Below are 22,252 nucleotides of genomic sequence, written 5' to 3'. Positions count from 1 at the left end.
GAAGTAGAATAGTAAGAGAATCAACATGCAAAAGAGCAAACAAATATTTTTTCAAAACATTTTCTTTTTCGCCATGTAATCTGCTGGGCAGAGATAAAATAAAGAACAAAATCGAACAAACACGATAACACCTCCGCTCCTTTTTTTTTCTATTGCCAAAAACAACAAAGATGCTAACCGACAGCCTACGCTACGAAAGAGCAGTTGAACCTTTAGAACGTTGATTTCTACGCAGTCACAGAGTAATAATGAACAGAGGAAATGCACTTGCTATGCAAAATAAATGGGGATCTTTTACACACAACGGTCTCAATTGATACTTTCTTTCGACTCATTTCTACTTTTGAAAGAAAACGGAAAGAGCAACAAAAACGGTAAGTTAATCATTGCATTGATTTGGAAATGTGCCAAGAATTTCATGCCTGAGCTAAGATATTGGAAATAGTGAAGACGTGACAACGTATTATATAACAGGGCATCACCCCGAGAATTATTGACAAAAATCCTAAGTATTTTTGAATTTGTCCCGATGTAAAACAAAAAACTGAGAAAAACTTTTGCTCATTCCTCATTGGCTCGCTCTCACCCGCATTATTTACATTTTGTTTATTTTTGTTTGTTCTTTGGAAAGGGTTCATATAATCTCAGTCTGTTTATCATTGATTGTTATTTCTGCTTTTCTCGATCCTTTGGCCCACATAACGTATGCAAAAAATATATACTGAGCTTCATACGAAAATATTGCCTTCCCTTTTCAATCGACCCTTCACTGTACTAGTTGTTTTAACCTTTGCAATGGCCTGCGAAAAAATATTTTTGTTTAATTGTACCTTAGGGTGAACAGTTCAACCTGCGATACTGATCGATGGACCAGACGGGATTTGGTGTGTAGAGAACTACCATAAACAACTACTACTACTAACATATTAGAAATATACGCACCGCATTAATTTCCTGTTTTTCTTTCGATCATCATTCTACAAAGATTATTCGCTCTTTTAGTTTCTATGCATGTTTGCTTGCTGTATTACCGTTTCGTCCGTTTATTAGTTCCAAACATCACGTTTTCACAATTTGGCAAGCAATGTAACTCGCTGGTGTAGCATTAAATGTGGCATCGTTCGTTTCTGGCGGTTGAATGACCAATCGTGCATAGGAACCGTCTGCCGAGTGGCCATCGACAAAACCAGGGTTTATGCAGACACAACCATTTATTTCCTGCAACATAGGACAAACAACAACCAAATAATATTCATTAGTTTATGGATACATTCGAAGAGTAAGTAAATAAATTTAGAAATATCAATTTAACATTTACCCGCACGTATCGGTTCAAGGCGCTCGGACATATCATTACATTCGGTACCCGTTGCAAACGGCCAAACTCGTTTAGCATATCCACATCCAGCGGCACATCCTCCGGAGGTGGATTCAATGGATAGAACGACGTCTGATGAAAGAGGTGACTGTAAGCCCGCTTGATTTTATCACCTCCAACAAGAGGAGCAGCTGCTGCAGATCCTCCTCCTGCCATCGGTATATGGGCAGCCGTACATTCACTATCGATTAGCTGTTTTATGATGTCCACCGTTGTAGTTGCAATTTCCAAACCCTCCACGCTGAACACGCACGGATCGGGCAGGAAGTGCAAATTCTTGTAAAAACTTGCCACTTTGTAGGGTGGTGTGGGGTATACGCAGGCACTCACCAAATCGTTGTGATTAGCGACAATAAACACCTGCGTCTGTTCACCGATCGAGTTCATGATCGTTGCGACAATCTTTTCGAAATATTCGTCAAAAGTTTCGGCAACATCGGCGTACAGCTTGCAGTTGGCATCGGCAAACGGACCGGTTAGGATCAGCACATCGGGTGGATTGTTATTGCAGTAGAGTAGCAGACTCGAAAGCTTCTCATAGAGTAGATCGTCGCTATCCGTAAATGGAGCGCTCGCGATCACAATCGTAAGGGTTTTGTCCAGGCTAGCGGGCGCACGCGGAAATGCAAGTGTTCGTTCGCAGTGTATTTGGTTCACTGTAAACAATATGCCGCGTGGATTCACGCCCTCCAGCAGTACGGCCTGTCCGGGGAAAAGTGACCATCCAGGAGGGGCCTGCACTCTGCTCAAATCGAGACGGGTGTAACGCAGCGTATGCTCATCGTAATCCACGATCGATAATTTGCTAGCATTCGCCAGATTTCGCTTAGACGATGTGGCATCATTGTCCGAAGAAGCAGTTCCGTTTGCAATGCTTGCTGCACTGCTAGTGTCAGTAAGTGATGATTCGGCAACGATCCTTCCCAGCACACGGATCGGTTCCGAGCTAGGATAGTCTACATGGTGTACCTTGACGCCATCGAACCAGCTACAATATTTCTCTTCATCCATCACATTTACCGCATTCTCGTCGTCGTGCTGCTCTACCTCCTCTTCCACCTCCTCCGTTGGTTCCTTTTTCACGGTAAGCGGCACATCCACAGCTGTCGAATCTGTTTGATTGTTGAGGGAATCAGCTTTTTCTCGCATTAGCTGCTGTTGTTTCTGCCTGGATTGCTTCGCGTCCAGTGCCAACCGATTACATATCGCATTGCCACATTCGTAGATGCGATCGCCGAGGATCATGACCCGATCGTAGCTCGAGTCAAACATATACTTGCAGCCATCGTTAGCAAACTGAGTCGCTTTCATGGTGAAGCTTACTCCTGTCCCACGACGACCTGGTGGACCACTACCAGCAGTCCGCCGGTTGTTTCGTGCATGATCGTCGATCGAGACGGAATCGTCATTCTTGCTGCTGCTTTCGCCATCGACTGTGGTCGTGGTGGTTGGTAACCAATTGAATTGTTTCAACAGCTTCGCATTGCCATAAGTGTACACGACCTGGCCAGCTTTGCTCGGTACGTTTGGATCATTCTTCTTGGCCGCGGCAGCAGATCTACAAGGGAAAATGTAAAAAAAAAATCATGATCACGATCAGTGTTACGTTCCGCGCGCAAGAGAATGGTGTTTTCGTAATTCATCTACTTACATTGGAGAGTAGGTGACGGTTGTGAATGGACTTCCAGCGCCACGGACACTATCTGAGGTGTTCACATTGTGTAGTGAGCGTGATACAGATTTTTTGTTCTGAAAATAAGCAAAGCAAAATGGACATTTCGTTAATATCATTTTTCTGTAAATATATCATTTTCGAACAATTCATTCGTCAGTGACTTCAAAAAATAAAATTTCAAAACTGTTTTCTTATAGCTGATGTCGCACACCTGCAGAAAATCGTCGCTCTACTTAATTAAACACTTAAGACACTGCACTGACACGCATTTACGTACTTTCTCAACCTAATAGACGAGCATGTAATCTAGTCACGAACTTTAAAATAGCACCGTGTACTAGAAAACATGCTCGTCTGCCAAGCTGAAAATGTAAAAAAAAGCATTTCAATTGAAATTGTTTTTGCTGCACATTCTCTCCTTCACACTGTAATATAGATCACGATTTATAATTTTTGCTAATACGGCATTTGAATTGTGGCATGAATGAATAAAACAGTTGAGCACGATCACGATTACATTGAAAGAGAAGAAACCGCATTACGGTTGTGATAAATTGTTTGATATACTCCGAAATGTACATGCCGTAAGAAATTAAAGCCAATATTCTTATTGATCCATCCTTTTATATTGGGACCACACTACGACGCCCCAGGGAGTAAACCGTACAATTGCAGAATATTGTGGACTGTTCCGCGACCAACATTAATGAGTGTGGATCTAGTCACAATGTAAAATCAATGTGAAAAAACTAGGTTCACACTCATTGACGCTGATAGGAATTTTTACAACGATGTTTGAAGTACGTTTGTTTTACAATTCTGAGTAAACTTATGTCCTTCTCCTACAAATTATTCAACCTATTTTAAAACTCATGTTATGTTAGCAAGCCTCACGAACAATTCAAATGTTATTATTAGTAATGGTTATTGAGTATTCCTTTTCTACATCAAACAAAAGTACATTAAAATTCAAATGCGTCGTTTTCCTTCTATACCTGCTGGACACGTGCCATCAAGAAGTATAAATTACAGATACTTTTTACAACCAAAAATCATTCCTTCTTCTGTCCCTCCTTTCAACGATCCCAATTTATTTCATCAATTTTCCCTCCCGCATAAAACCCCGTTAGTGTGGGAAAAGTAGCCATCACTCCAATGATAAATTATTTCTTATTTTCATGCTGGCATTGATGCTTTAGACTTTATGCATTGCATGCAGCGATCATCGCAACTAGATACCTCTTCTCATGTTTCGTGTTTTTCGTTGAGCATTTTAATGACAACATTGTTGATGGTCTATAACCCATAAAAAGTAAAATTAAAATTCAATTTGACGGTTTAAAGAAAAGGTCCATTTTTGGAAGATTTGATTTTTGCTCGATACCATCTATACTCTCCCGCATATACAAGCTCTATAAAGCAAGGTTGACGACCTTTATTATTATTAGGCAGTGGTGGTGATGGTGATGTTGACGATGGACAGCAGGAAGAAACGGAAGAAGCTGGGAGAATGAGCAAATAAAAATCGACAAGTTTTGCTTGAGCCCTGCCATGTCCCGCACAATATTCGCATCGAACTTTTTGTCGAACATAAAAAGACGAAAGAGGGAAATAACACACAAGCAACACACACAACCGTAAGCTGCTTCGGCGCGAGCAGCAAAATAGTATCGCGAGGGGGGAGTATTCGGTTCTTCGCGCCAACTGTAAAAACATTAAGTGATCTCAAGGGATCGAAGTTAGTCTAGCAGCGGATCTAAATCGCCAGTATCACGTCAACGTCAATGTAAAGTCGGTGTAAAAATTACTACATTGCTTTTCTTTTATCAAATAAAGTAATGTTTCTATAGTCTTAAATGGCTAAAGATCTTCTGGGATTACTCTTAATTCATCCTCTTAAGTTTGTCAAATCTACGAGGCTCATCAAAATATACAACATGGATAAGAAATATTCGTACACACTCAATTAATATTAGATAAGTCCCCGGTAATATTAGATAATTAGATATTCCCCGGTAAAACCTACCCCGTAAGGGACCTTTCAACATTGGAGTAATATTTCTTCTGCCTCCTACACTCCATCTTTGATCGTAAAGTCATCGGGAGGAGCATGCGCAAGTGCCTCTAGAAGCGTCTAAATTGTATGGTGTGTCAACTACTCGCATGCTTGGTTCTGCTGCTCTTTCTGGGGATTCAGGAATATAGAGGCGCAGTAAGAAAGTTCAGTAAAAACAAAAAGCTCAATTTTTACTGACTCGTCACTCGTTCCACAAATTAAAAAAAAAAAAAAGAAATGCAACAATACACAAAAATAGCTGATCAAGCATCATTTCCAAGCCAACACTCGACACTTACATCTCGCCTGTAGTAACGAAAAACAGTTTTTGCGCTTGCTATCCATCGCACTCAACATGTAATGTTGTCTCCTTCTGTCTTCAGCGTGCACCTTTCTTCAATTCGTCTCCTCCCACCCTCCTGCTGCTACTACGATCCTACTCCTCTTTTCTCGTACGTGAAAAGACGCTATTTTGATCACCCTCTTCTTTCTGCGCTCCTGATTTCACCATCTAGCCCACAAACACACACCATCCAGACAATCTCTTCGTGTGCTTTTCATCCTATTCTGGAAGAGGGACTTACAACAACCACACACCTCACGAGATGACCACTTTTTACCGACCAACAACCGTCGACAGAGACCACAGGTTTTAATTCTCTTTCCATTCCATTTTACACAAGCAAGCGAGCCTATATATTATTACTTCTTTCCTTTAGGTACCCCCCTCCCCCCCACCCCTTGTTAGTTGTTGGTGTCGTGGTTTTTATTCGGTCCTTCATTTCCTTTTTGTTTCGTCTTCTACCCGACGGCACGCTCACTTACCTCTGCCGTAAGGTGTTGTTTGGCTGCTGCTATGTACTGAACTTCAGCTTAAGAGGGTTCCTCTTTTTCTTTTTATCTACTCTTCGATCTTCTTCGACCATATCCAAAAGTGTTGTTTTTGTCGATGCAGGTAAACGTTCCAATATATCCTGCATGTGCCTTCCACAATCAAACATCTCGCGAGGACATGCGGCTGAGGAACCCGCTCGTGAACCTTTCTATATTCTGTCGATTTTTTCATAGTTGTAGTAGTGAACTCTCTCTCTCTTTTTCTCTCTGTCTGTGGAAAAGGAATATCCTACTTCCTAAAAATTGAGCCTTCTAAAATCTTGAGATGCCTCTTATTTCTTCACATCTCCTCCTAGGCAACCTAATACATCTGTTGCTTAGATTAGTATTCATTCCAAGACGTCATCGGATGCTTCGATTACATTGCGCCAGTACAAAGCACCTTAACTACCCAGGTAGAAACACACCCGGATGGACGGATGATGGGTTGTTCCATGATACTACAGACACGCCAAAAGAGAGTGTGTGCGTGTAATTAAAACAAAAAAAAAGCACATTGCTCCGGATTTTTTACGCACACGGAAAAGAAGGGAGAGGGGTGGGGGGAACCGCTTCCCTAACTAGAAAGAAAACCGAGAAAAGCACATTAATCGTTCCACAACACATAGAATATCATCAGGGCAACGAAAGAGAGTGGCAGGCAGAGTAAAAATGGCGGCGAATCCGATCATCGAAGGCTAAGATGGCCGCCACAATGATGATGCATAAGAAAAAAAATCCCCCTTTTCCGTCGTCGTACTCCTTTCCTCTTCCACCACAACACAACTGCTCCGGCACGAACCTGTTGACTTCGGCCAACATTCATTCTCGGAAAGCGCTTGTGATGATGATGATGCTGATGATAGTTGTTCCTTTTTTCCATCCACCCTATTATTACAGATTTGTTGCCCCTTCCTCGTACATAGTCCCCATCATCTCTGGGGTACTATTGAACAGCAATGTGCAGCGAATCGATTCGCTACTTCCTGGACCCCATAGTCTTTTCTTGGCTGCTTGGTTTTCTCACATTTGAATCTTTTTTACCAGGATGATCTTGTTATTCAATATTTCTATGAATTTTCGAAAACAACCGAAGTTAAATTTTATGCCCAATTTTTATATGTTGAAAATATCTTAGAACCGAACCCGAACTTCGTTTAATAACATTTCCAACGAACTCAAAAAATGGCTGGCTGTGATAAAGAGTGACTGCAATAGACAGAAGAGGCTGACAATTGTTTTGTGAGGTTACCATGGAATTATCAGCACACTATTGAAAGTGATTACTACTAACCACACACTTGGCTATTTCTTTTTCACAACACATCACACGACGCTCCATTATCGCTTCGTTGCCATCATGGTAGTGAGGAGAACATTTTTACTTGGCGCTCGTTGTTACCCTGAGCCGCGGCAGCAACAAACAACTACTGCTTCTTCCTCACCATCATCGAGTTCCGCGTGTGCGTGTGTGTATGATTGGCATTCTAAATATTTTCTTCTAAGCGGGAACACATGCATGTATAGTGCACTATCAGCAAGAAATGCAAGAATCGCGTTTCTGGTATCCGTTCTCTCCAATAATATAAATGAGAGAAGTTTTGTAGCATTTGTAGTAACAGAACAACAATTATTTGTTTATCAATCGCAAAAAAAGCTTCAACTCAATAACATTATGTAATGATGAAAAAATGCGTGATCTCTTTCTCCACATTTCCATTGTTCCAGATGCTCATAATCACACGGGAATAAAATAAAAAAAAAGATTCGTTGTTCTTTCTCTATTGCTTCTTCAACACGCTCCTCCTTGAGGAAAGAATTGTCTAAAATGTGATGCGAAGTGGCGTTATCAACGGCAACAATCTCTCTTTCTCTCTTCCCTCCATCATCATCATCATCATGATGATCATTCGTGAGAAGCTCAGTGTTCACCCTCGACCAAAAGTAAGTCTATAATATGGCGTAACGTACACGCGTATTTTGTCGAAGAGGAGGTGTGATGAAGTAGAGGACGGACGGACGGACGCTGCGCCGCGGTAGTGGAGCACGCGCGTGTCGCGCACTACATGTGCAAATGTGTGCGTTCGAACGATCGGCGGGGTCATCTACCGGCGTGTACGTACTTGAAAAATCCGTCTTCCCTCTCTTTGTTTCGTACACACGGAGGGATATGCGGAACACGACACAGTCAAACGATTGTGCCGCCGATGTGTTGTGTTCTGTTCACCGCTCGATCTGCTGACGGTTACACTTTTATCTTGCACGGAAAAAGGATCTTTTTCCGAGCACAAATTGTTTGAAACATCATTTTCTTCTATTCATTCGCTCGTATACCTTGAGGGACGATTTCGATCTGTAATTTTGACTTTGGTGACTTAATTTTGCTCTGAGCTGAATAGTCAAACGCATTACTATGGGCACTAACACTACACGCTTATTCCGCTTTGGCCACTCAACTTTATGGCCAGCCGTGGATGAAACAATTTTTCTAAGGATTAAAGCGCTACCAACATGAAAAGAAAGAGATATGCACGCACATTCATGCAACCGTTGCAAATTCAGTTCTATCAGCACCATATCAAAAGAATAACAGTTACCACACAGCACTGGAAGTTCCATCTTTCCTCCATTTACTTCCTTCCTCAAGCTTACCCATTCCTATTCCTGTGTTACGACGGCTACAAGTGTCTGCAAGAGACCATCGTGGTTATCTCGTGATCGCCTTTTGGAGAACATCAATTGGGCGGAAAAGTTCTCACACAATGGTGGTTGGTGGTCAGGAATAATAAACTGGACACGCTATGCAATGTAGTAGTCTCGTTGTACAAATAATTCTACAAACACAGCCATACCACAGTAGAAAACGCTTTTCTCATCTTGGCTAAATTCTATACTTTAACTTCCATCACCTCTTGGCACTGCTGTTCAGCAAAACACGACTGATCCCTACGGTTTCCGAGGACACATTAAAGAGGAGCACATTTTTGTTTAGTAATGGACTCTACATCCAACCACACATTAGCGCGCTATTTAGGTGTCGTTTTTATGTGACAAAATTCCCAGTAGACAGCCATTTTACAAACTCAACCCGTCAAACTTCCAAAGCAAAATTGATAGAAAACTTCGGCACAAAGGCGCCTTTCCCAGGAGTCTCAAAATCGTCAAGAACGAGGGTATTGTGTGTGTTGCTGTTGTTCTTGGTCCGGCGTTGTCGCTACTGCTCACCACACCTCCTCATCACACACCGGTTTCCCCCTGGACAAGACACTGGATACGCGAGGCAAACGAAGTTAATTGTGTATATATTTCGTATCTCCAAGTACGTGCGCGTGTGTTGGTGAGGACCAATCTCAGTAAGCACCGCGCACACTGGTTTAGCAAAGCAACGGAACAACGCTGTTCAACGTCCGCGTGTTATAAGGGAAAGGGGAATGTGGCCGAAAAGGCAGAACAGGGGGTACCGAACAGAATGCCGACGCTCACTACCGCCAATTTGCTGCCTGCCTTTTACACACACTCTCTATCCCTCCACCACACACCGCAGAGCACGATCCCTTCTCAACACACACACACACCGCGCGCGCACATGGGAACTATCAGGCGGCCGCCATTTTTAAGCCGTACTTTTTCCTCGACTCAGCTTTTGCTTCAGAAAATTGGTTTGCGTTTTCTCGGACTAAATACGTTCGGCGTTACTCATATTCATCGCAATCACACCACCGTGCGCATTCACGAACTAACCGTTTCATAAGCTGCGATTACTGCGTTGATGCTCGATGTAACCGTCACCTCACATCACAATCGGTAGATTTCTTTTTTTTTTTTTGTTACATATTTTCACTTCACACAATTCCGATACATACTATGTTCGAATCCGGTAGTAAAGACGAAATTTATTCGCCAACCATCCTCTTTCTTTCGACAATCAAGTGTCACTGGGGCTTCGCTACTATTCAACCGCCAAAACTGTTTCACCACCGGCATCATGTCACTATCGCACAGAAAGAACCACACTACGGGCGACGCTCCGGAACGAGAATGAAGTTGCTGCAAAGCTTCTTCCAAATACAGATGACGCTAACCCACCGCAAGCCAACGGTTTCACTCCAGCCACACACACAACACACACACACTATCGTACTCAACTATCGTGCCGCAACGATCTCTTTCCTGCACCAACGAGCGAGCATATAAATTTTGCAAAACGAGTCTGTAGTCGTCTCACTCATACACATAGTACGGATATGGCGAAGTGCGATGTAAATTGCATCATCCATCTCACTCCAGCACAACGTAAATATGTGTGCGTATTTCCAGCCGAACAATTTTGTGTAGCGCGCCTGTATGCGTGAAAATTTTAAACAGCAAGCGTAAGCGGTTTTGTGGCGGCATGTAAACTTGCTACGGCGCAGGTCACAGGGTGGCTCCGAAAGTTTCTGTGGGTACAAAAGCCGTACTCGGAATCCCGTAACGTGCGGCTCTTCCTACCACTGTCTTATTACTTTCCAGTACCCAGGGAAAGGAAACTATTGAAGAAAAGGGTTTGCATGTGTGGACAACAAACAAGACAACTAATTTTGTGCTCGATATTTTGTAGATCACAAAATTGTACCAAAAATGGATTTTTATTTTATTTCTAAAAGTTGCTATAATTGTATCGTAAAAAGGATACATTGTTCCCACAAAAGATTAAAAAGTGTATGAAGCCTACTAACCTAATCCCAATGCAAATCAGCGAGCAAGTTTCCAACGCTTGCAACATGCTGATACAGTACATTCGCATAAGGAATCAAAATATGAGACAAATCTTTGCTAAAGTTGTTGAGCAAAACAAAACCAAAAAGCAAAGTTCAAAGGTAAAATGTCTCAAAAACCCTAGGGCAGACCTGAAAGGTTCAATGCGTAAAAATATAAAAAAGATAAAGGCAATATATAGGCCACGATCAGGGAGAAAGAAGAGAACCACTGCTAGGGCCATCGCGCCATAAATGATCCAAGTTTTTCCTTCGGCGATGTTCTTCATGGTCGTGAGCAGAAAAAGGAACCAACAAGCAGCAACAACAAATGTAAGCAGTTTTAAAACACAAATACAAAAGGTCTCTCGTAGTATGTACCACCACCACCTTAAACAATATACAAGATTTTTATTTATTTACAAATGAATATGACGGTCCAGTGCCGTATTGTCAATATACAAGATTTATTGGGTAATTTAGGTCATTTGTAAAATGTATTGTGCAAAGTTTATCTTTTAAAAGAATTTTACCAATATTAATCTCTCGCTGTTGGAGATTAGTTGCACTATTTATGGTAAATCCACCTAAATCGTGCGAAAGATGCGTTCAGCAGAAAACTGAAAAACCCCAACGACAATACGTTTGTCCTGCTAGCTCTAGCTCACTTCATCTCTCCTGGACGGAAATAATTATCCATTCCGGCCGATACGTACTGTACTGGTAAAGAAACCAAGGATAAAAGGGCCATTCGGGAGTAGAAAATAAAGAAAAATACAAGGGAACGATCGTAGGACATCATTCCAAGTCAAGGTAATGCTTGGACTTTCTCTTTACGTAACAACCCAAGCTCAACGAGCTTGATGTAACAGCAATATAGTTTGAATCTTTATTTTCATGTGTGAGGATTATCCCAAAAATCTATTTTACCACAAGTTGTAATGGTCGGAATGTTTCCAAACCAATGTGAATTGTATCTAGCATGCAAATTAGTTGTAAAATTAAAGAAAATTAAAAAAAAGTCCAAACATTTTACCAGCAACTACTAGTGAATTTACAAAACGAGCTGTATATCGCAAAATTGCGTCCAGTGCAATGTAAGCCTCCACAAGACGATCGTTACAACATCTAACATAAGATCTGTGTGTGAATGGTCGGCGCTGGTGGTCGCCGAAACCCTGACGTCAGCAAAATAAACTCCTTCGAAGAGGAGGCTTCAGGCACCGTACCTCCGTTCGAAAATCACTCCATAGACTAACAATGCTCGAGAGCAGGAGGATGGTATCCCATCATGGTCCGGATATTGCTATCCGGCCAGCGAGAGACAAATGGAGGAAAGAGGCAAAAAATCCACCGAATATCAGAAGAAAATGGAGGGAAAAGAGATTTGATTAGCTTCCGAAATATAGTCAAGTCATGCAACTAAATCGAGAATTTCTTCTGCCGAACAACCACGTCCGGCCCTCCGTTAGTGGTAGGTGTGTGGATCAAGTTTTTATCCACATTTCCTACGATGATCATAGAACAACATACACGGGGAGGAGAACAAATCCTTTCTAGCGTCGTGCATCGATTCAGCCAGCCGCCAACTAGCACTTTAGCCAGCCGCAAGTTAGCAACTTACGAAAAGTCTTCTCCAGCTATGCCAGTTCTTCATAGCACATCCTCCGGTTGGTGCTTCTTGGTGGTTGCTACAAACTTGCTTTGAGGCCCCCTTTTTTCTTCACTCTTTTCAACGGATATTCGCGTGCTAGCTAGCTGGCCAGAGGAGTAGTCACGGGTGCGTTTTTGGTAGCGTCTGGTGGCAATCGAGAAAAGGGAGAGCTATTCGCTATTCAATCGTAAGAGTGTCGGTTCGGGTCGCAATAAAAACGCACAGAAAGTCTATAACGGAAACCGGCGAATCAGTCGCGAAAAGGGCTTGGACCTCATAAAACATTTGAGCGCGTTGCTTACAGATAGAACCAGGGAAAGGGCAAACATATTTAAGTTCTGATTTGATACTACATCACTACAAAGAAGAATAAACGTTTTTTTTAAGCAAAGAAAATCTGGTAATCTATAAATTACTTCATCTAAAGTTCAAACATTTGTAGCAAACATTCTTTCCATTCTTTACCACCGACGCATTTAGCCTTTTAACGCGATCAATGTTGCTTTCCGAGCTCACTATAAACTTTTCTGCATGATGATGGATTCGATCGGATGATGATGATGGATCGTAGCGTCCATCATTTCTCAAGATAGCGTGCGAATGAAGATCAACACACCACAGCCCGAAAACGTTGTAACATACACACTAATACTATTGCCACAGCTAGGGATCGCACCACCAATACAAATTGTTTGGTCGGAAACAACCCCTTAGACGGGACTTTAACGACTTTATAGAAAGCATTCACAGTTTGCTGCGCAGGGATTTGACCGGCTCAGGTGTTTGAATTTTGAAAATCGGACGGCAAAGTGTGATGGAAAACAGGATTTATCGTTAAAAAAAGGGATTAGAATGGAATAGGCACACAGAGACAAACGTACACACACTAGCAGCTGTGTGTTGGGAATTGCCGGGAAAGGGTTGTTACGGATGTTACAATGAAATATAAGATCTTCTATCAGAGTGCGCGTCGTTTCGTTTGGTCACAAGGCCATTTTTGCATCACGTTTCCTTATGGTTCATTCGTTATTTTGGAACATAACGTAAAATGTTTTAAATATGCTATGTGCTGGAAGATCACATAGCTTTATTGATCGTGTCTGTGTTACTGTGATCGTGCTTTTTTTCTAACCCTTTTACACTGTATTTTAGAATCGAACAGGTGTAAGATAAAACCAGATGCTTGTAGGGGAAAATGTATTTGAAATAACATTGGGAACAATTTTACAATTCGCAATGAACGAAGAGCAAAAACAAAAGCAGGACGATGTACGCAAAATACTTTAAAAAAATAATTGCGTTACAAACGTAAGAAGCTACGCATACATCTGTTACAACCAACGATACTCAAAAGCAACATAAAATATGAATCCCGGTAAGAAACATATAAACGCAACATACTCCAGGAAAATTGTTGCTGTTGTTGCCTGCTTAAAGCTTAAGATAAAATGCCAAGCAGTGAACCAACCGCTCTACACATCTCCGTACCGAGACAAATGTGTAGTACACGGAGGAAAGTAACAACAACCCTTTACAAACGAGTCTGCAGTTGCGCCTCGAGCAAATGGAAACAGACCACGACTTAGGGGGGTTGGCAAAGAGAGGGTGCGGTGTATGGCTGATGCTGAAGACCTCGACGACGTTGACCCTTTTGCTGTTTTGTTGCTTTTGTTCCCCTTTTTTACGCGAAAGAAATGGTCTCGCGAGCCTTATACTGACCAATAGGAAGGAATTAACCGAACCTTTAATACTTCTGCCAGGAAATGGTGCACAACAAAGGTGGAAGCTAAACAAAAAGTGCATAAATTTGTACAACATAAAACGGTCCAGACCGAAGCAACGAAAAAAATATATGGTAAGAAGTAGTACTTTTGGAAGACATATCTGCTTACGTTGTATTAGAATAATATTTGCGAAATATATGCTGGTTTGTCCAGGGAGCATTATTCCCTAAATAGCTTTCAAAACGAAATAGACTCCGATCGTACATTGCATAACACCTACCGACGCCAAACTAGATAAAGAAACTTCTATTTCTTAAGATCTAGGTTGGAGAAAAGATCGTGAGTCGTCGATCATACCTTTGCGCTGTGCTGTGTAAAAGCAAATACACAATCGTCTGTATATGCGCGAATGTCGTACCGTAATTGCCAAATGATTGGAAACGAGGCAACAAAAATTACTAAAGCAAAGCCATTCGAAAAATGAAGGTAGGGAGGGAATACTGTATCTTTTCAGCAGCAGGACGGCGATCAGCGAGATCTACAAGAACGCAGTGGAAGAAGGCAGTATGAAACCGTGGTTTGCACACTTTTTTCCCTTGCTTAATCACCACAACACATTCACATACAGAAAGAGAGGGAGAGAGAGAGAGAGAGAGAGAGAGAGAGCATGAAGGGCCTACCATATATACAACCTCGACTCTTACCAGAAATGTTTATTTTGTATTGGAAAGCTCTTGCTCTTGTGTGGGGCGATCATTCTGAAAGCAACAGACAGAAGCACACAAGCAAAGGCGCAAAGGGCCTATATGTAAGGGAGCCAGCGTTATTATGCGGCGGGTTCGATGGATGATGGTGTGTGCGCGGCGAGATTACTTTTTTCACAACAGGTTCTGCACAACATGATCGATGTGGGGTTGGAAGGGAAGATATAGGAAGATCTTAAGAGACTATTCTTTTTCCCCGAAGAGGCAGAGAAGGTAGGTACAACACACCATCATCATCATCATCATCATCATCATCATCATCATCATCATCATCATTACCAACAGCATTGAGAGGGCTGACGTATATAAAGAGATTCGCAGCTGAAAGAGGAAAGATAGGTGTGTGGGGTAGGTAGGCGAAAATCAAGAAACATTGCCAGCGGTCCTGTCTGCTATGGTGGTAGTGGTGCGCGCCAAGTTGTAGAAGGAACCCAACAAGCAGAAGACGCGCGTCCGCTCTAGCGCTTGGCGTGAGAACAACGGACCAAAAAGGGAACACGAACGCCAAAATCTTGAGGCAGAATTAATGGTCGAAGCAAAACGGACCAGTGAAGGTAAGGTGAACGCCGTGCAGAATTATCCCGAGGAGTGAGTGAGACGGAAAGGAATGGTGGAAATTGCCTGTAATAAGTGCTTCTGGGCTACGATTAGACATGCGTTACCTCAGCACGGCTTTTTAACTAAACCCTTTGCATGCACGGTGTTGTGTCCAAGAAAAGCGAGAATGGACGGACATCTTCGCGACATGGCGCGCGCGCTCGCATAGAAGACTTATTTGATTGAGGGATATATATCACAACACAACACAATACAACAATCGTATAGTTATGAAAAATTGTGCGATTTTGTGCATATTATCTAGAATTGTTTGAGTATGCCACGAAGGAATTGTGGCAAGCTTCTTTGCTACGATTCGTTGGCAAGAGAAAGAGTTCTATATGGAAATAGACGACGAACCTCTAGAAACGGCTGTTATTAAAGTATCCTTATCAAATATTTCCTACCATATTACGCTATCTTGAACACTGACAATGTCCCAGAAGAGAATCGTTCGAAATCGTTACACATATTTCACCAAGCAGTCGGCGAATGTAATTGTTTCTTAGGAAAAACTACTTAGCATGAAAAGCGAACAAACGAACCACAAACGGTGAGAGGGACGGTGATGGAAATTCATTCACAGTACAACAGTGTGTATTGAAACGAGCACGAGATACCTCCGGTGTTCTCCGTGCGCCAAGGGTCATCTAACTTTCCGGTCAAATAATTTGCATCCAATTCCAACTGGCACTGCTTTTCTCCCCCAGATTGAAGAGGTTCGTAAGTATGGGCACCTTCGTCATACACCGTTGGTTTGAGCCGAGATCTAGCAGAAAATTTTCTACAACCCTCCATTTCTTCATCGATTTTGTGCTCTCGCGTGGTATGGAAAAGCGGAAAAATACATAGGTTTAACGTCAGAATCTCACCCACTACCAAGGGGGGTGAACGGCTCAGCTGCCACAGAATAATCGTCTTTTTTATGAACAATAAAACGATATTATGAAGCTTATGTTGTTTGGGTTTAGTGGTTAGTGTTGTGCCACCGCCACCTTAACCTAGACCACTGATGGCAAACGGTGCTCGGATCCAACTGCATTGTTGTACTGAGAAATGGGTGCAATTCTCGCGTACAGGCATCTTCATCTTCCATTTTTACCCCAAGACCTTCTTCTCCTGCCGCATTTACACTACGGCGGCCATGGGAGTACAGTGTGAACGGTTTGAAGGCAACACCGATTCATACATAAATTGTGATATGCTATCGTGAAGTGCTGGGTCGGTGGGAAAAGTATTGGGGGGTTCTTTGTTTTGATTCTTCCTTCCTAATGATCTCCTCGCTTCTTTGTGTTTACTATTTTCCAACTTCCGTCGGTGTCCAATGATGCTACCGTAGTGGTGGCTCCATTTCTGCGCAAGAGCATTTTAAAGCTACGTACAGTGGTGATTTAAAACTAAGTTCGACGACCCCATTCCTTTGTAACGCTTCGTTCCGATCGGTCCACTTCGAAAGGAGGCGTGTGGAGAAACAGTCGCAACAGTTTGTAGTGCAAGAATGCTTGCAAACGTTTGATGATGAGTTGGTTTTAGCAGTAATATTCGATCAATTTTATATGCTCAATGTTCAATACGACTTTGTACAGCACGGTGAGCTTTGTACAAAACTAGAACATTTAGCTCACAATAGGTCATCCAAAAAACTGACAAACCAGGAAATCTTCTATGGACGGTAACTTACCTTTGGTGTAACGCAGCCATACATTTCCAGTACATCCTGCTCAACAACAGAATCCACGTTCCGGTACGTCGTTATTTTGGTAACTTTTGTGTCCATCCGAGGAGACGCTCCAATGTTCCCAGCAGCTGCCACAATTCCCGATAGTTTTGAAGCTTTCCGCGCTTTGCTTGTGTATTCGTGAGCTTCCATCTCGTTGAGATAGGCTACCGTTGGTTCGGCACCACTCAGTTTGGACACGCTGTACGCCATCCATTGTTCTACAAACTCGACCGGATCGGTAATATTGTTGTTGATGCATATTTCAATACCTACAATGAAGCAGACAGACAGAGAAGTTACAGGCACCTTTCAATGTACTTTCACAATTCGAGTTTTACTCTCATTCTTTGCATGACTTACATTTATTTACTACTTCATCCGATGGTTCGATGCCCAGTTCGTCAAATTGTTCACGAATTGTTTCTATTGACACCATTTTACACCGATTTTAACTGTTTTTCACACGCGTTCATGAACCTCCGTCGACATGCCGATACGAAACGAAAACAAATCTCCAAAAAGCGCGCGAACGCTATTTGAACGTTGCAAGTTTTTTTGACATGTCAAATTGAGCAACTCAACTTGGAGTACCCAATTAACAAAAGTTGATTCAAATGACAGCCGCTTTTTCCCATTGTAATTTGCCTGTGCAAAAAAAAATAATTCAAACTTAGTTGAAAATCGTTTAATAACTACGAGAGATCATGCCATCACTGACTTCTGCGACTTGATTGCGTTCGCCGCTTGAAGGTCGGAAACGATTCAATAATCTGTAAATTATCTTGTTTTTCTTCTTCTTGGCTTAATGACCTTTTATATCAGGCGGCCCGGTGTTGAGGCTGTTGGATAGATGCAATTTCCTACCCCTCAGTGTGGAGCATATGACAGATGACAGCTGGAGAGGGAAGCATTGTCCAATCTGGTCATGAAACGAAGACTACACACACACGCTTAAAACGAAGATTGCACTGTGTCTTGCATTTCTCCCTTCCAACAGAGGCAACATTGGCGCCAGTCTTCATATGGTAGGACCGGGTGAATCTCGGTTCCATCCGTACCGTCCCCCTGTAGTGAGAACTGACTATCCAACTACGTGGTATCGGCAGTCTAGTAAGCCATGCGATGGCCGGCGAGATCTTAAAAGGTCATTGAGCCAAGAAGAAGACGGGCACGCCAGCCAATGAATGACTTACTAGACTTGCTGGTCTAGGGCGGCCCGATGGTGTAGTCAAACGGCAGGACCGGGGTTCAAATCCCATCCGGACCATCCCCCCGTAGTGAGGTCTGACTAAATAACTATGTGGTATCGGTAGCCTAGAAAGCCATTTCGATGGCCGGCATGACCTTAGAGGTCGTTACGCCAAGAAGAAGAAGAAGAAGAAGACTTGGTGGTACAACGTAGTTCGATAATAGTCATCATTATCAGTCAGTATAGAACATTGACTAATTTAACATTTACCCAAATAGTCCTAGACTACGTTTTAGACGTAAAATAATCGCATCCCATGTCCAAAAAACCATTTTCATGAAAATGTAGGATACTGAGTAAAATGACATTCCCAGTGTAAATCGATCTCATCGCAATCTCTCAACCGTACGTTCTAAAAGGTTCCAGTTATACATGGCGGTGAATTTTGCTTCTTGGGAAACGACCACTGGGCAACTGTCAAAATAGAAAAATAAAACTCATCATTTTTGTGACTGTTTCGAAGAAAAATCGTTGTGTGGCAAAAAGATTTGCTGAAAAGCGGGTTACTTTTTCCGTTGCAATTCACTTTCATTTTTTGTGCCCTCTGCATTAAACCCTTTGCCGTTTTCGGTTAGATTGTAAACCGGAAGGAATCGAACGTCTCGTAAGCTAGGAAAACATGTCCGATAAAGCTCAGTTTGTTTTGCCCAACACGCAGCCGATCGTCGATCTGGAATGTGCCACAGCGTTTAATAATTTGACCGAGAAGGAAAAGCAGTATGCCCATTTCTTCAGCAAGGTAAGCATTTTTTGCGTACTTTTTCAGATTTTTTCATATACTCTAGCTTTGTTGTTTCGTTTGTACAGGCGTCTTGGACGGGCGGATTAATTGCGCTGGTGCAGTCCAGCCCGGAATCACCGGTCATCTTCTCGCTACTTCACCGAATATTCCTAGCCGAGCCGGTAGAAGATTTGAAGAAATCTGCAATCGCAGCAGGCGTATCGGAAGATGAATTTACGGTATCTAATTGCTTGACAACCATGTACTTGGATACTTGCAGTGTGGAGCGACCAACCCTCACCTATACAGCATTTATCTTATCGTACTGTAATCTTACAGTAGAACGTTCATGTTTATTGTTATTGTATGCATTCGGCAGGCTTTCCTTGTGTACACCTGTGGTTTTCTGGCAAATGCTGGCAACTACAAGGGAATGGGCGATAGCAAGATCGTTCCCAATCTGGACGTGGAAAAGTTCGAGACGATCGTTAAGTGCTCGGCAGCGCACAAAGCAAATGCCGGCGTAATCGATTCGCTCTGGGAATCCACCAAGGTGCCCATCTTTCTACTGACGGATCGCATGAAGACGCTCGGGCTGTGTGATGCCGGTGTCACGACGTACTTCTCTAGCAACGTTACGCACGACGACACGGAGCTGATAAGCGAATGGATGAAGGAACATAAGTTTGAGGCGTATATTTGCCGAACGTTCAAAACGGTCGAAAATGGCAAAACGGTGTACGATATTAAGCTGGCATCGAGTGAGGAAGGAGAGAAGAAGGGGTTAACCCGCGAACCCGAAGAGTATAAGGGATGCATTTTTAAGATAACGCGTGGCGATTACAACGAGCTAATGCAGATGGTAGCCGACGCGCTAGAGGAAGCGATGAAGTATTGTGCCAATGAGAACCAGAAGCGTATGATCGAGGCATATGTTGAAAGCTTCCGCGAGGGTAGTTTGGACGCGCACAAGACCGGTTCGCGGTACTGGATCAAGGACAAGGGGCCAGTAATAGAAACCTACATTGGTTTCATTGAAACGTATCGCGATCCGGTTGGACAGCGGGGCGAATTTGAGGGTTTCGTCGCTATGGTAAACAAGGAGATGTCGGCGAAATTTGGCACGTTGGTGTCGAATGCCGAAAACTTTATTCAACTGTTGCCTTGGGGGGAGGATTATGAAAAAGATTCTTATCTCAAACCCGACTTTACGTCGCTGGACATACTGACGTTTGCTGGGTCAGGTGTACCGTGCGGTATTAACATTCCCAACTGTAAGCATAGATTGGCAGTTTGAAGATTGACGATCGTATGTACGATTAACGATTTTTCGCGTTTTTTGCTTTCAGATGATGAAATTCGTCAAGATGAAGGTTTCAAGAACGTCTCCCTCGGTAACGTGCTTGCCAACACGAACAAGACTGACTCGATCCCGTTCCTTTCGGAGGAAGATCAGGCGCTGCTGAAGAAGTACAAGGCGGCTGCCTTTGAGGTGCAGGTGGGATTGCACGAACTGCTTGGTCACGGTAGCGGTAAACTGCTGCGCATCGATGAGGCGGGCGAGTACAACTTTGACTTGGCGAAGCTGAAAAATCCGCTCACAGGTGAACCCGTCGGCTGTTGGTACGAGCCGGGTGAAACGTATGATTCGAAGTTTAAATCGCTCGGCTCTTCGTACGAGGAGTGTCGTGCTGAGGCGGTTGGGCTTTATCTTAGCCTGAACCGTGACGTGCTGAAGATATTCGGCCACATCGACGAACAGGAGGTCGAAAACATCATCTACGTCAACTGGTTGCTGCTGGTTTGGGGTGGAGTCGGTGTGGCGATGGAACTGTACAATCCGGCGCAGAAAACGTGGCTGCAGGCACACTATCAGGCGCGATTCGTAATCATGAAAGTATTGCTGGAAGCTGGCGAGGGCTTGATAAATGTGCAGGAGACTGAGGAGGGCAAAAATTTGCTGCTCAAGTTTGATCGTAGCAAGATCGAAACGGTTGGAAAGGAGGCGATAAGGAAGTTTTTGTTAAAGCTACAGTTTTACAAATCGACGGGCAATGTGGCGGCAGCAACCGAGATGTATAACCATTACTCGGAAGTATCGGAGGGTGGCGAACATCCGTGGGCCAAGTGGCGCGACATTGTGCTGCTGCACAAAAAACCGAGAATGATCTTCCTGCAGTCGAACACCGGCATCGATGCGGATACGGGCAAGGTGGTGCTCAAAACGTACGAGGCCAACTTTGCTGGTTACATTCAGTCGTGGGTTGACCGGTTCCCGGATGTGAAAATTGATGAGGTGCTAGAGCGTATCCACGCAGCGAACAAGCACTATTTCGAAGGATTGTATTAGTGGTGCCGAGCTCGAAGCAAAGGTGTTGAATAAATTTTTTTTTCCGATATGATTTCGCAATTTCTTTTTCTTTCTTTGGGCTGTCATACGATTTTTTAATGGCTTCGTTAGTTGCATCAAGCGGTCGAGGGCCACGAGGGTTTTCAAAATTGGAATTACTGGTTCTCATGAATGTTTCTAAAATTTTCTCGCTTTGAAATCACTTTTTGAGAATCTGGCGCATACACAAGCTACGTTTGCGGGGAAATGGAGAAAAAGCTGAAATGATAATCTCAAAATTATCGTTCATCGATTTCAACAGTTTGAAATTTCCCGTCACCCGGAGCCTTAAAACTGGATGGAGCAGGAATCTTCTTAATAATAAGTTGATGAAATGTCTGATCGACTGGTGGTTGGGGTTTAAAATGGTACAACCGGGGATAAAATCCCACCTCGAACCGTTCCCCCGTAGTTAGGACTGACTGATCCATCACTTGATGGATGGATGGATTAGATGGATTAGAGTGCGAGACCTAGCATAGGTCGTTCAGCCAAAAATAGGAGATCAGCTGTCGAGTTGATTGTGTAACATTCTGTGAAGATATCACACTCCATTCGTTCCATTACTTCATTGGACACATTTTATAAATTCTTCTTCTTGGCTTAACGTTTTCTAAGGTCACGCCGACAATCGAAAAGCTTACTAGACTTGCCGATACCATGTAGTTGGATAGTCAATCCTCAATACGGGTAGACGGTCCGGGTGGGATCTGAACCCC

General features: G+C 43.0%; 3 protein-coding genes across 4 annotated transcripts in view; 1 reads left to right on the top strand and 2 right to left on the bottom strand.

Annotated features, from left to right (window-relative positions):
- Window positions 1-22,252, bottom strand: part of LOC126557215 (DNA replication licensing factor Mcm5) — a 296,187-nt gene that overhangs the window by 39,940 nt on the left and 233,995 nt on the right. The window lies entirely within an intron of this gene.
- LOC126567277 (DNA polymerase alpha subunit B) lies at window positions 1,060-17,661 on the bottom strand. The gene is made up of 5 exons (XM_050223509.1): window positions 17,535-17,661; window positions 17,136-17,443; window positions 3,030-3,127; window positions 1,319-2,936; window positions 1,060-1,218 (listed from the first exon to the last, which is right to left on the bottom strand). The coding sequence occupies exons 1-5, from the start codon at window positions 17,608-17,610 to the stop codon at window positions 1,060-1,062; spliced, it is 2,259 nt and encodes a 752-aa protein (XP_050079466.1). The 5' UTR covers window positions 17,611-17,661.
- Window positions 19,043-21,501, top strand: LOC126557234 (dipeptidyl peptidase 3). The gene is made up of 4 exons (XM_050212940.1): window positions 19,043-19,162; window positions 19,231-19,383; window positions 19,524-20,418; window positions 20,494-21,501. Exons 1-4 carry the CDS (start codon window positions 19,043-19,045, stop codon window positions 21,492-21,494), a joined length of 2,169 nt encoding a protein of 722 aa, XP_050068897.1. The 3' UTR covers window positions 21,495-21,501.

The sequence above is a fragment of the Anopheles maculipalpis genome, chromosome 2RL, assembly GCF_943734695.1.
Source record: "Anopheles maculipalpis chromosome 2RL, idAnoMacuDA_375_x, whole genome shotgun sequence".
In the NCBI taxonomy this organism is placed as follows: Eukaryota; Metazoa; Arthropoda; class Insecta; order Diptera; family Culicidae; genus Anopheles; species Anopheles maculipalpis.
This window is presented reverse-complemented; position numbering and strand designations above follow the sequence as displayed.